The sequence below is a fragment of the Asterias rubens genome, chromosome 6 (genome assembly GCF_902459465.1).
Source record: "Asterias rubens chromosome 6, eAstRub1.3, whole genome shotgun sequence".
NCBI classification, from domain to species: Eukaryota; Metazoa; Echinodermata; class Asteroidea; order Forcipulatida; family Asteriidae; genus Asterias; species Asterias rubens.
In genome coordinates, this window is record NC_047067.1 from 1,107,472 (window position 1) to 1,121,793 (window position 14,322).

The 14,322-nt window shown below is 44.5% G+C and overlaps 1 protein-coding gene across 8 annotated transcripts in view; it reads left to right on the plus strand.

The window, feature by feature from the left end:
• Positions 1-14,322, plus strand: part of LOC117291615 (epidermal growth factor receptor-like) — a 52,785-nt gene that overhangs the window by 2,632 nt on the left and 35,831 nt on the right. For all 8 annotated transcript variants that reach the window (XR_004519172.1, XR_004519173.1, XM_033773431.1 and 5 more), the window contains exons 3-5: positions 12,867-12,995; positions 13,237-13,302; positions 13,885-14,003. Coding sequence is in view for 6 of the 8 variants with exons in the window: in XM_033773431.1 (XP_033629322.1) it covers positions 12,867-12,995; positions 13,237-13,302; positions 13,885-14,003 (314 nt within the window). In the remaining 2 variants the exon portion in view is untranslated. The remainder of the gene's footprint in view (positions 1-12,866; positions 12,996-13,236; positions 13,303-13,884; positions 14,004-14,322) is intronic.

Consider the following 14,322-nt stretch of genomic DNA (forward strand, 5'->3'; position numbering starts at 1 on the left):
CTTTCAGGACTCAATTGCACAGATTTGCAAATCTCTTAATGATCCATGGTCTCAGATTGTTTTTGGTAGACTTGCAATTGTTAATGATCTTCATGCAGCTGATGCTGTTTACCATCAACAGTTTAGTGTGAATTTCAGAACTGAAAGACAGATACCCCAGGCTTATTCTGAAGACGGCCCAAGCACCGCCAAAAAGACAAAAATAGGCAGACCCAAAGAAGAGGTGAGAATGACAGCATTCTTACAGGTTGCAGAATTTCTGGAGGAAAATGATGATGAACAAACCACAGTAGGTGAACTAGTAGCAAAAATGACAGACTATCTAAAAGATACAGGACATGAGGCCTATAGTGCGGTGTACATGAAAAAGAAACTACTAGAACACTTCGGAGACAGAATCATTGTAATCTAAATTAATGGAAAACATGGTGTTGTGACATTTCGCAACACAGCAAATTATATTCTGTATGAATTTCACAAGCAACCAAAGAATGAGACAGCGGAAAAGGAGAAAATGAGAATAATAGAGACTGCTGTCAAACTTATTCAGAGTTATGTCAAGTTTCGGGATATCACCGCTGATGCATACTCAAGTCCGGCAGAAATGTCCTCTACCACTGCATCACTTAATTTTATCCCAGATTCACTTCAGAGGCTGTTAAGGACTATGTTTGCTGGCAAAAATGTAGACATCAAGCTGGCATCCATTGGGCAGGCCATCATGCAAGCAATAAGGCCAAGGGTCATCATTGCTCTCTCCAATTTGGTCTTGGAATACTGATGCATCATCATTTTTCATCTCGGTTCCTAATCGACATAGTGCACTCTCTTGGTTTTGCCTGTTCCAATTCTGAAGTGAATAAGTATAAAAAAAGTGCAGCAGTGTCACAAGGAACAGAAATTCCTGGTTATATTCAGGACCAGTACATTCAGTATGTTGCCGACAATGTCGACCATAACATTTGTACAATTGATGGATTTGGTACCTTCCATGGAATGGGTATAGTAGCTACAAAGACACCAGGTACAATGACTTGTAAGCCTATACCAAAAGTTAATGTAACTGCCGCAGATATTGCTGCTGTTGGGCGTATCAACATAGAATACGTTAAGGCCTCTCATACAGTACAACAGCTGATGTACCAACCCATGGTGAATTTGAGAACAAGAGACCCAACAATTAACATTGATGTGCTTTGGAAGACATCATTACTACTTCAATCCCCAAGGCCTTCATGGTCTGGCATGATGCAGATGGTCAATAAGGGTGAATACCCAGGACAGTCATCAGTATCTTTTCTTCCTATGATTGACATGAATCCAAGTGACCCATCTTGTGTGTACTCAACACTGCGTTTTGTTTGTGACCATGCTGCACAGTACAGTGTTACTCCTGTTTTGACTTTTGACCAGCCACTATGGTGGAAGGCACTTACTGGAAGGCACTTACAATCATTCGAAACCAGCCTAATGGCAGTGACATGAAGCAAATTGTCTTGAGACTTGGAGGACTACACACTGAAATGAGCTTCCTTGGAAGTATTGGGCATTTATTATTATTATTATTATTATTTATTATAAACGTCACGTTAAAAAACATGAAAATTGTTTTCCAGTGTGCATCATACAATAAAAACACTGAAAGGAGATAAAATGGTAACAAGAAAAAGGAAGAACCATAAAAAGATAAACGGTACAAATTACACAGAGAAATTTACAACCATCAAAAAATAAAAAATACAAAAATACAAAAATACAAAGGCGACGACCAACAAATTAAAACCATCGAAGGTAGAGGAGCAATTTAAAGGCACAAGAACAAAGGAGGCCTACACAGACTTTCAGTGGATGCCAGCGAACCAGGGGATTATCTTTTGAATTTAGAGTTGAATAGGTGGCAAGCATTGGGCAGGAATGACATTCTGAAGCGCTTAGTGTTGGTACGTGGAGGACGAATTCTTCCTGATTTGCTGACAACCACTGAAGAATGAAGTGGATGGGTAGGATCTTGCATAATGTCTTGAACCTTAGAGGTAATGGCCGATTCAAAAATACAATGTAAGTTTTTTATGTCCAAGCCAATCGTTTTGGAAGCCACTCTGATGACACGCTCCAGTCTGTGACTGTCTCTGGCTCTAAGATTACCATACCACACACAAATGCAGAAGTTGATAATAGATTGGATAACACTTTGATAGAAAAGAAATAAAATGTCATTGCAAACATTAAATGATTTAAGCTTCCGGACAAAAAACATCCTCTGGTTAGCCTTAGCGACAAGTTTCTGAGTATTAATTTTCCAATTTAAATTGCTGTCAATGGAAGTGCCAAGATATTTAAAGTTATTGACCACCTCAACCCTGGTGCCATTAATATAAATAGGTTCTGTACCAGTCTTGGTATTACGGAAGTCAAACACAATTTCTTTAGTTTTGGACACATTCAGTGCTAAATGATTAAGATCACACCAGTTTACAAAATTAGCAACCTCTTTACGGTAAGAAGATTCATCATTCATAGAAATCAAACCGGTAAGCGACGTGTCATCAGCATATTTAATTATGGGACATGAAGTATCACTGTGTCTGTAGTCACTAGAATAGAGAGAAAATAACACCGGGGACAACACACAACCTTGAGGAGCGCCGGTATTAGTATGCATTTGATCAGAAATTGAGTTCATAAATAAAACCCTTTGAATTCGATCAGTTAAGAAACTGTTAATCCACAATGAAATATAGGGATTGACACACATTCTATTTAATTTTACAGTCAATAAATGAGGCTGAATTGTATTAAACGCCGAAGAGAAATCTACAAACAGAGTTCTGACATAGTTATGAGGTTTATCCAAATGTTCATAAATGTAATGCACAAGGGTTAAAATGGCATCATCCACACCTCTTCCCTGGCGATAAGCAAACTGGGCAGGGTCAGTGTAGGCTTTAGTCTGAGCCAGGATAATATTCTTAATAACATTTTCAAAGCATTTCATAACTGATGATGTGAGAGCAATCGGTCTAAAGTCATTCATAACTGTAGGTTTGGGTATTTTAGGAATCGGTATGACAGTAGAAGTTTTCCAAATTTTTGGAATTATGTTATAGTCAAGAGACCACTGAAACAGTCTATGAAATACAGAAGACAGTTCTTTATAGCAGGATTTCAGAATTCTCCCAGAAACGCCATCAGGACCTGATGCCTTGTTGCCCTTGATACGCTTGAAGGTTTTCTCAATCGTTTGAACGCTGAGCTCAATCCTATTTGAGTCGTTTACCTGGCACCGCAGATCGTCGCAAAGGTTGTTGTTGATTAGGCGAAAATCAAAGTCATCAAAACGGGTGTAGAACTGATTAAGTTCATTGGCGAAGGTGCTAGGGTCACTGGATGGAATAAAGGTGTTGTTTCTCTTACCAATTCCAGTGATGGACTTCAACCCTGCCCAAGCTTTTTTGGAGTCGTGCTGTCTGAAATTGTCCTCGATGGTTTTGCCATATTTCTTCTTGCTTAGACGAATATGTTTAGTTATTTCCCTCTGCACTCTCCGCTTTTCAGTAAGATGATGAGATATTAAGATTTGAAAGTAAGATTTGATGAGAGGCTCAGGACTCCAGGAACTTTTTGAAGTGATTTATGCAAGCAACTCGGTTGGACACATGCTTAGTGGCAAGGCAATATCGAGAGCTGTGCGTGGCCATCTCCTTGTTGATGCTGCCCTCAATACCATGCTGGTTGCAGACTTGTACAATGTGCCTCTGCCAAGTAATGATGAGGAACAGTCTCTTGAAGTTGATGTAACCTGTGGCGAAGCAGATGTACGAGCAACAGATTTGGCAGAAGCTCAAGACATTTATGAAAGTTTGTTGTCTGACACTGTATCAGTAGATGAAGTATGCTCATCAAATGTAATTAACAAGATTCTTAGTCTGATGAAGGAAGCAAAGGAGGCCATGAAAACACGTACATCACGTCTCTGGCTACAGTACACGGACATGATAGATATTCTGCGCATGTTTCTGAAAGCTGAGAGAACAGGAAACTGGGAACTGCATCTGCAGGCTGTCCATGATATGCTACCGTACTTTGCTGCTTCTGGACACTCGGATTTGCCAAGTCTGCCTGTATACATGTATACTTGCAATTGATGCATGATTTACCAAATTCACACCCAGATGTTCACAGAAGGTTCCAAGAAGGGTACCATGTAGTGAGGAGAAGTGCTCGTTACTGGGCAGGTTTGTCCACAGATCTCATTATTGAGCAGGTCCTAATGAGGAGTATCAAGACAAGTGGAGGGCTAACCAGAGGAACTGGAATGTCTGAAACTCAGCGGAATGTGTGGCTCCTGTCACTGCCATCAAGGGCACTGGTAAATGATGCAATGCAAGATCTCACAGGTGTTAAGTATGAGAGTAGTAATCAACACAAAGATATATCATATGCAAGACAGATTAGGGATGTGAGAGACACAATACAGTTGCTACACTACATCAGAGAACGAAGCCCATTCAACTCAGAATCAGATCTGCATAGTATTGCAAATGGAATGACTGCAGAGAGCAAAGTAAATGTAGACCAATCCAAAGACATAGGACAAAAGATTCTGGACTCCATGGCTGGAAGGAATGTGGAGGAATACACATTTAAAAAAGCAGACCAAGCTGTGACACTCGGCTCAAGATCCTCCATAAAAATAAAAAATGAGTCTGTACAGGTGCACCCACAACTACTTTTTCAGAGACTAGTGGCTGTAGGCAAGGAACGCACGGATGATCTTCCGTCTCTCTTCAGTTATGAGTTGTGCAGTTATCCATCTGCAATGTTCGAGTCGTCTTGCCTTCCCCTCCAAGCCAACAAACCAGCCCTTGCAGATGCCATATGGAAGGTGTTTAAGCACGAAGAGTTACGGCCCATTGGCCAAGTGCACTATGTTTTGGACGGTGGGGCACTTCTGCATCGTCTTCCATGGCCTCGGGCAACTACTTACAACAACATATGCAAGCTGTATACTGATTATGTTACTCAACGATATGGAAGACCAACCATAGTTTTTGATGGATACCATGATGGTCCTACTACGAAGGACTCTACTCATTTTAGAAGAACAGGAGCTTGCTCAGGCCTGACGGTAAACTTTGCTGGGGACATGGTTATTAAATCAAGGAAACAGGAATTCCTTGTGAACAACGTCAACAAACAACGTTTTATCAATCTCCTCAGCGACAGACTGCAAATGGCTGGGTGTGTCACAGTTCATGCAAGACATGATGGAGATGTCCTGATTACCAGAAAAGCAGTGGAGTCTGCGAGATCAATCAGTACCATTCTAGTTGGAGATGACACCGACCTTCTTGTCCTCCTTATCTTCCATGTTGAACTAAATGCAAACAACATTTACTTTGCACCTGAGCCAAAGACAAACTCAAAGAAGAGTAGAATTTGGAACATCAAGCTGTTGAAGGTAACTTTGGGAAGCACCGTGTGTGACAACATTCTCTTTATACAAGCTATCCTTGGTTGTGACACTACATCACGTATGTTTGGACTTGGGAAGGGTTTGGCCTTAAAGAAATTTATGGAAAATGCAGACTTCTGCGAGCACGCAAAGGTAGTCCACTTCAGGGGACTCCCTTACCTGTTAAACCTACAATTTGCATATTTCTCTTAGCCTTAGGCTTCCACGCTAGAATTTTGTACCACAATAGGGCGCCCTCCATCGTCCGCCCCTGCCCACGGCCAACTCGTCCTCTTTTCTCTAGCGTTCAGCGAAGACAGACGTGTTTTTGTTACGGACGGATCCTTAAGTGATTTTTGGTATTTTCGGAGGAAGTTGTGAGTTTTTCCTTTAGTGATTATACTGTGCTTCTTACGTTTTATATTGTAAAGACGTTTACTTACTGTACAGAGTACACTCGTTTTCTGTTTTTGGTAATTAAAATTACACGAGTTGTGTCAGTGCTTTATTTTTGAATTGTTAAAAGATTTCACGTTACATTTTCAGTTATTAGGATGGCGGACTCACGCAAAAGCAAGCGTGGGGTGACGCCCAAAAATTTTGTTCCATGTTCTTCTTGCCGACGTATTAAGCCCCGTCCCGAGCAAGATTTACATGCCTTGTGCCCCCGTTGTAGACCGTGTAATCGGCAAGTGCCGTGCTCGGTTTGCAAGGACTGGGGGTCAGCAGATTGGGAGGCCGTAGCGGCATGGGTTCGTTCCCGGTCTCCCTCGGGTGAATCGGCAGCCAGTGCATCTTCCGGAGCTGTGTCCAGAGCCAAAAAGACGACATCGGCAGGACGATCGCCGCTTTCCGGGGTCATGCCTAAAGGGTCTCTGGCCACCGGTAAAGCATCGGGCCATACTACTAAATCCGTGCCTGTGAGGCCTCCGGAATTTAGTATAGTCACTGGCGCCGAGAGTCCAAGCAAGATCACTCAATCTGGGGAAATGTCCCAGGCCGTTTTGAGTGATGGATCCGACACGGCGCCCCCAGCCGGGCAGCCCGTGATCGCTTCCAAACGTAAGCAGGGGAAGAAAAAGGGTACTTCCCGGGCCAAAGCTGTGCCTGCGGTGCAGGTAGCGACAGGCCACGTTAGCCCCGGTGAAACCGGAACAGACTCCGGTAAGACCGGAACGGTACCCGGAAACACCGGTGCCCGGCCAAAGACATTGGCGGGTGTTTATGTGGCCCCGGCCCCGAGCCACGGACAGCATCGGAGCCGGGATAAGTCCGATGGTGAGGAACGCCACCGGCGTAAAAGACGCCGAAGATATACTAGTTCCAGTTCATCATCCTCATCTTCCCGATCGCCACGGGGTCATCGCCGGCATCATAGTAAGCGGGAAGACCCCACATCGGCCCTTCTATTACAAGGGTTCCGTGAACTGACAGCCAGTATCACGTCACTAATACCCAAGCCGACAGCGCCGGCTCAACCGGTGGCTCCACCGGAGCCAAGGCAGGTTTTACCGAGGACGGAGGACGTAATGTCAATCACCGTCTCGGATAGTTTTTCCGACCCGGGCAGTGTGTCAGATAGGGATCCACGCCGTGTTTCAGCAGCGGTAGCGGTCCCAGACACCGAACAATCCTCGGGAAATGAGGAAACTGTTCCCCTGACACAGCGACGGGATAACCGGGAACGACCCCCAGGGCGGGAGGATGATTCATCGGGTGATGAATCATCCTACCAATCCACAACCGACCAGCGATTGCGTATGGTCATGAAAGATATGGTACGGGTGTTGCACATACCTTCCAATGAAGAACCAGACCCGGTAGACGGCGCTAGACAATCGTTTAAGCGTCGTACCGCGCCGGTCGAACCAAAGGAATTTTTTCCGGTTCTTCCAATTGATCGGCTGTGTGCCGATCGTATGAACGCACTTTCGGAAGTGAAAAAGATACGTCCGTTCGTGCGCCGGGAAACTCGCCCGTTCAGAGTACCTCAGGCAGACTTTGATAATTTTTTATCAGTGCCGCCCATGCCCGCTACAGTGCGTGATAAAATCACGGCGGATTCGGGCGGTCGAAGTACTTTGAAGTCACCTTTTCCGTCCAAGGAAAAAAATGTGTTTGAGGAGTCATTAATAAAAATTGATACGGCTTCACGGGCAGGAATTCGGGTGGCATGTTTTTTACAACTCCTTTCCGAATATTTGGTGTGTTCTTGTGAAGCAGATTCACCTGTATCACCAGAGGCAACCGAGACAGCTTTTCGTTGCCTTGACGACGGGCTACGGCTGTGTATGGACCAGTTTATGCGGGTGTCCTTGATGACAATCAATGCACGGAGGACAAACGTTTTGGATACGATTTTTGTTCCCTCCGATGGATTGAGGTCCAACCTGGAATCTCTCCCCCGGCTGAGTTCCGATTTATTTGGAGGAAAATTCCAGGAGGTCATGCAAGCCGAGGCGAAGCGAATTAAAGCCACAGACAAGATTAACCTCAATAAACAATCAAGTCAAGGAGGCAGCTCTCGTCCGGCAAGAGGCAACAGTGGAGCTACTAAGGGCAAAACGTTCCCCCGTAAACCGTTGAAGCCGTTTGCTCCAAATCCATCGGGCTCTGCTTTCAAGCCCACTACAACTGTTGTACAGAGTCAGGCTTTTGGGTCGCGTTCACGAGGTAGAGCCGGCTTCACCCCCCGCTCCAAAGCTTCGCGCGGAGGTTACCGGGGTGGTGCTTGGCGCCGGTGACGCCCCCCTTCCCACGACCCCCTTTCCAGGGCCCGTGGGGGGTCGACTCATTTATTTCGCAAAGACTTGGGCCCTTTTGTGCAACGACGGGTGGGTACAAAAAACGGTAGCTTCCGGCTACAAAATAGAGTTTACAAGTACTCCCCCGTCTGCATACCTACCGAGAACAACACCGATTCCAACCGACCGAACCAAGCGTCATGCTCTGGAGTCGGAGATATCCGCCCTCTTGCAAAAACAAGCCATATGCAGAGTGCAAACAGAGGATGCGAATCGAGGGTTTTTCTCAACCTTTTTTCTAGCTCCAAAGAAAAACACAGGAGAATGGCGACCGATTTTAAACCTTCGGCCATTAAACAAATATGTCCGACCAAAACGGTTTCGGATGGAGTCGCTGCGGACAGTTTTGGATGCATTACCCATTCCAACCTGGGCAGTGTTGATCGATCTAAAGGATGCCTATCTACATGTTCCGATGTGGGCCGAACATCGAGCGTTCCTACGCTTTCGTTATGACCAAAGGACTTACGAATTTCTGACACTACCGTTCGGCCTTTCCACTGCCCCGAGGGTGTTTACACGGCTGGTGAAAGTCGTAGCAGGAATCCTCCGGCGACGTCAGGTACAGATTTTTGTTTACCTGGACGATTGGCTCATTGTTGGGGAGACAAAGGAGGAAACAAGCTGGGCACTCAAACTAACTGCAAACATCATTTCGGAGTTAGGTTTTCTGATCAACATCGAAAAATCGCAGCCAAATCCGACAAGGCACCCAGTTTTCTTAGGAGCAAAACTGGACCTCCAGCGAGGACTAGCTTTTCCTACCGAGGATCGAGTCCACAATCTTTTGGACTGCATCACTCTGTTCAGAACTGCCAGTGTGGCCCCAGCAGTGGCATGGCTTCGGCTATTGGGCCTAATGGCAAGCATGGTGGACGTACTCCCATGGTGCAGATTGCGGATGCGCCCGATACAGTTGCATCTACTTGCATACTACCGACCATGTATTCACCATATCCAGCGGCCAGTGCCAATCCCAAATATGATTTGCCCCCACCTGGACTGGTGGTCGCGGCGAACAAACATCATGGTGGGACTGATTTTCCCACGACCGCGACCTACCTTAACTCTGGTGACCGATGCCTCCAACACAGGTTGGGGGGCACACATTGGAATGGAATCGGTAGCGGGCTCTTGGTCCCAGGCGGACAGTCAATACCACATCAATGTCCTAGAACTGCTCGCAGTTTTTCGGGCACTGAAACATTTTGTCAGAATAGTGACAGGGGAAGTGGTCCTCATAAAATCGGACAACTCAACGGTTGTCTCTTACATAAACCGCCAGGGCGGAACGCATTCCCCGCAGTTGTGCATGCACACATGGGAGCTTCTGCTTTGGTGCCAGGCGAGACAGATTAATCTTACGGCGGTCCACTTAGCCGGAAAGCTGAATATCATGGCGGATGCTCTGTCTCGGGGGAAGGTCCTTCCAACCGAATGGACTCTGCACCCGGCAGTGGTTCAATCGATCTTCCAAGTATGGGATCGTCCTCACATCGATCTGTTTGCGTCGGCACTGAACCATCAGTTACCGGTGTATTGTACACGCAACCAGGATCCGAAGGGATGGGCAGCAGACGCTTTTTCCATCAGTTGGAAAAACATGCTAGCATACGCGTTTCCCCCGATCTCGCTTCTACCAAGGGTACTGACAAAGATCGAGGCGGAAGAGTGCAGAATCATCCTCATCGCACCATTTTGGCCACGCCAGCCTTGGTTTCAGAAAATAGTTCGCCTCTTGTGCAAGCCGCCGATAATTCTACCGGTGCGATCAGACCTACTGCGTCAACCACGGTCCCTGATCCCGCAACCAGGGGTAGAGTCCCTCCACCTAACATCTTGGATGCTGTCAAGCAATCACTGCGATCAGCGGGCCTTTCAGCAGACGCTGCCTCATTGGCAGCCCAAGGCCGCAGACTGTCTACCCGTAGGACTTACGACAGCCGATTACGACATTATCATAGGTGGTGCGAAGAACACACTTATGATCCATGCACAACGCCTCTAGCAGTGGTTGGAGATTTCTTTATGTACCTGTTTCATAAGGATTTGACGATATCCACTATTCGGGGCTATAGATCAGCTATAGCGGCTGTCCATAAAGGGTTCGCAGATGGATCTACTGTGTCCAATAACGCTAGCCTGGCTCAGCTCCTGCGGGGGATGTATGTTGAAAGGCCTCCATCTAGGAAGCTGGTTCCATCCTGGGATCTTGCACAAGTTCTTAAGGTCCTGGCGGAACCGCCATATGAACCATTGGCGAATGCCCCCTTATTGGACCTATCAGTCAAAACAGTTTTCCTGTTGGCTACAGCCACAGCTAGACGAAGAAGTGAGCTCCATGCCCTTTCAGTTGAACCAGGGCACATTAGATGGGAGCCAAGTGGAGTAAGACTGGTGCCTCGTCAGGGGTTTTTAACGAAGAATCAATCTCCTTCCTTCCTTCCTCCACCAATTTTCGTGCCGGACCTTAAAAGTTTTTCCTCGGTCCCACAAGATAAACTGTGGTGCCCAGTTCGAGCACTCAAGTGGTACCTGGCTCAAACAAAACCCTTGAGAGGAGACACCACCCAACTGTTTATTTCAACAAATAAACCACACAAAGCAGTCTCTGCAGACTCCATTTCCCGGTGGATAGTTACAGCTATCCAGGCATCTATCAAAGACTGGCCAAAGGTACCGGACATTCGGGTCAATGCCCATGACACCAGAGCCATGACGACATCATGGGCCTACTTTAAAGGTGTCCCCATTCAGGACATTTTGCAAGCAGCAGCCTGGAAAACACCATCAACATTCACATCCTGCTACCTGCGGGATGTTCTCCAAGCAGAAGGAAGGACGGGCCGTACAGCCCTCTCAATAGGAGCATCCAAGGAAGGTTCTACCCTGGAGTGATGGGGGCATTACCTCTGGATCAAGAAAGAATAAGCTTTCTGGTGAGTTCTTTAGTTTTTTATTCATACCTTTTGGTATGGGACAACGCGAAGGGACATTAAGTTTTAGGTTTCCCGAGACGCGGTTTTTTGAATAGGCTCGCTCTGAAGCCCACCATCCATTTTTCGGGGCTAGTCTATGCAAATTGTAGGTTTAACAGGTAAGGGAGTCCCCTGAAGTGGACTCCCCCAAATCTAGGTGATTTGGGAGTCCGCGAAGGGACGATACTTACCTGTTAAACCCTCCCTCCCTCCTTCCCCACAGTGGCTCGCCTTACTAAGTTCTAGAGAAAAAGAGGACGAGTTGGCCGTGGGCAGGGGCGGACGATGGAGGGCGCCCTATTGTGGTATAAAATTCTAGCGTGGAAGCCTAAGGCTAAGAGAAATATGCAAATTGTAGGTTTAACAGGTAAGTATCGTCCCTTCGCGGACTCCCAAATCACCTAGATTTGGGGGATTCAATCAAACAGGATCAATTTTGAAAGAAGACATTATCAAAGCTGGGGCGATGGCTCTGGTTTGGCTTTACAATGGTAATTCAACAGATGGTCTAGATCTTTTGAGGTACAACAAGTTTTGTGTGAAGGTGTCAACTAGCACTTCCCATGTCGAAGCATCTACTTTGCCACCAACCTCAGCAGCAGCAAAGTTTCATAGTCTCCGTGTCTATTATCAAATATTAGAGTGGAAGGGGTTGACAGATGATACAACTATATCTCCAGAAGATTGGGGTTGGCAGATCGTAGATGGCAAGTATCTACCCAAACAGACAGACCAACCACCGGCGCCAATTGTACAAAAGAATGTATGAACAGAAAATGCACATGCCGAAAATACGGCCTGCCTTGTTCAATTGCCTGCACTGAATGCCGTGGTTCTAGTTGTGCCAACTCACCGCCACCAGACCTAGATTTAGATGGTTCTGAAGATGAGGGTGACTTATAAGTCAACATTGAAATAATGTAAGGAAATAATTTGATAATTTACAGAGATTGACAATGTTTATATACAGAAATGTGAAATTTCAAGAAGGTTGTCCATCCAGAAAAAAACCTCAAACCGATAATATTCAGAAAGTTCAAAAAAATAAAACGGCAGCCATTTTAATTATGCAAATTATGACAAATTTTCAAACAGTTTCAGCATCTTGTGAACCACGGATTTGTTATCTATCCTGAAATATGCATTTTAGTTATTTTAGTTTGGAAATATGTTACCTTAAACAAGAGTTATCTTCAAATCAATGAAAAACTTGTTGAAATGGCGGCCATTTTGAAATATGCAAATTAAGCATATTTGCACTAATTGGATTTTTGCGGGTTTTTAGTATGTCATTAAACAGACCTCAATAAAATGCACTGTGGTAAAAAAAAAAACTGTTGCAATTTGTTTGAGGTCAAACTGTATTTTTTTCTGGACGGAAACAGTCCTACAGGAGTGGATAAATTAGCTTTTCAAACATTTCCACGGAATGTTCCAGCAGCCCGCTGGAATACTTCCCTGATCCAATAAGAACATTTCTAACGTTTGGACTATTGAGACGCTTCCTTTAACTAAACACAATTGATGGGTCAAAATAAGAACAAGTTACCCTGTTGCCCAAATCGTTCACTGTGAATCGAGGAAAAGTTAATATTTTTTTATCTTCTTTTGATTTTTTTTTCCTTGCAGAGATTGTGAAGGGAAATGTCAAGTTTCATAACAACCGTGATTTGTGCTATGTACAAACCATCGACTGGGATGATATGAGAGAAGGCCTTGTCCCGACATTTATGGGTCACGGAGATTCTTGTACAGCAGGTATGGCAGACACTTTTATTAATTTAAAATTTATATCTTGAACAATCTCTATCTCAAAATTAATATTCTTTATCCCCGATGCAAATTAAAATTTTATTATATTAAACAATCTCAGCTCTTCTTTACATACTTCCAATATTTTGCCAACTTTCTGTCTAAGAAGAAATGTGCAAAAGTTCAAAAATAGCTTTGATATCTGTTGAACAAAGTCACCTAATAATATATTTGATTCATTCTACAGAGCATGTTTGTTCACCGGAGTGTCCGGGTGGATGTTGGGGTCCAGGTGCTGATATGTGTCAAATGTGTAAGTAAAACATCATTGATTGCAATGAGCAAAGCTGTATTAATTGGTTATTACTTTTGTTCTCCTTAATAAGTAACACTAACTATAACAACCAGTCACCTGACGATACCTTCCGCCAAGGTCGTAGCTAAAAATCAAGACAGTTCTTTTCAGAAATGAGAAGTTTCACTACTTCCAAAAATCTACTCTGCAATAGTAGAATATAAAGCAAGACAAGTCCTCTACAGAACAATATCTACCTGGCAAGTAGGTGTTACCCAATACCAAATAATATATAACATCCATGTGTAACATCTCTTCGGGGAAGAGTGTTGGCTCAAAAAAAAAAAGCCAGTTTGGTCTTGACATTTCAAACTGTATTATCTGCTCATCTTCAGAAGCAAGAGTATAACCAATCCAGATTTTTGGCAATGTCTCAAAAACTTTATCACCTTTTGAAATGAAGTGTTCACAGGTTAGTTGTATTGTATATATCTACATTTATATAGGATTAAAACAATTGAACTGTTCCAAAAACCTTTGCCTTCAAGACATCTTGATTACTATTATTGTCTTTTAATTTTGCTTTTCTCTTGAACTCAGTAACGCGTAAGAATTGCAGTGGGACGTGTGACTATCGTTGTAATGGTCCAACCCAGGCTGGATGCTGTCATCGAAGCTGTGCTGCTGGATGTACTGGACCTAGCAATAAAGAATGCTGGGTGAGTAAGCATCAAAGCCGCCATCTTAGATTGCTTATCTCTTTGGTGCAGTGGATGGTCAGTTATGACCATTGCCACAAAGTAAACATCAAAGACGCCATCTTAGATTGCTTAACTCTTTGGTGCAGTGGATGGTCAGATATGACCATTGCCACAAAGCTGGGCCCAATTTCATAGACCTGCTTCAGCACAGAAAGTAGCTATTAAGCGTAACAAAATTAACCTTACCAGGTTACCAGCCAAGTAAACCATGTCACAAGTACTAATTGTGATTGGTATCCCGCTCCATTCTGCTTAGCAGAATACTGTTAAGCAATAT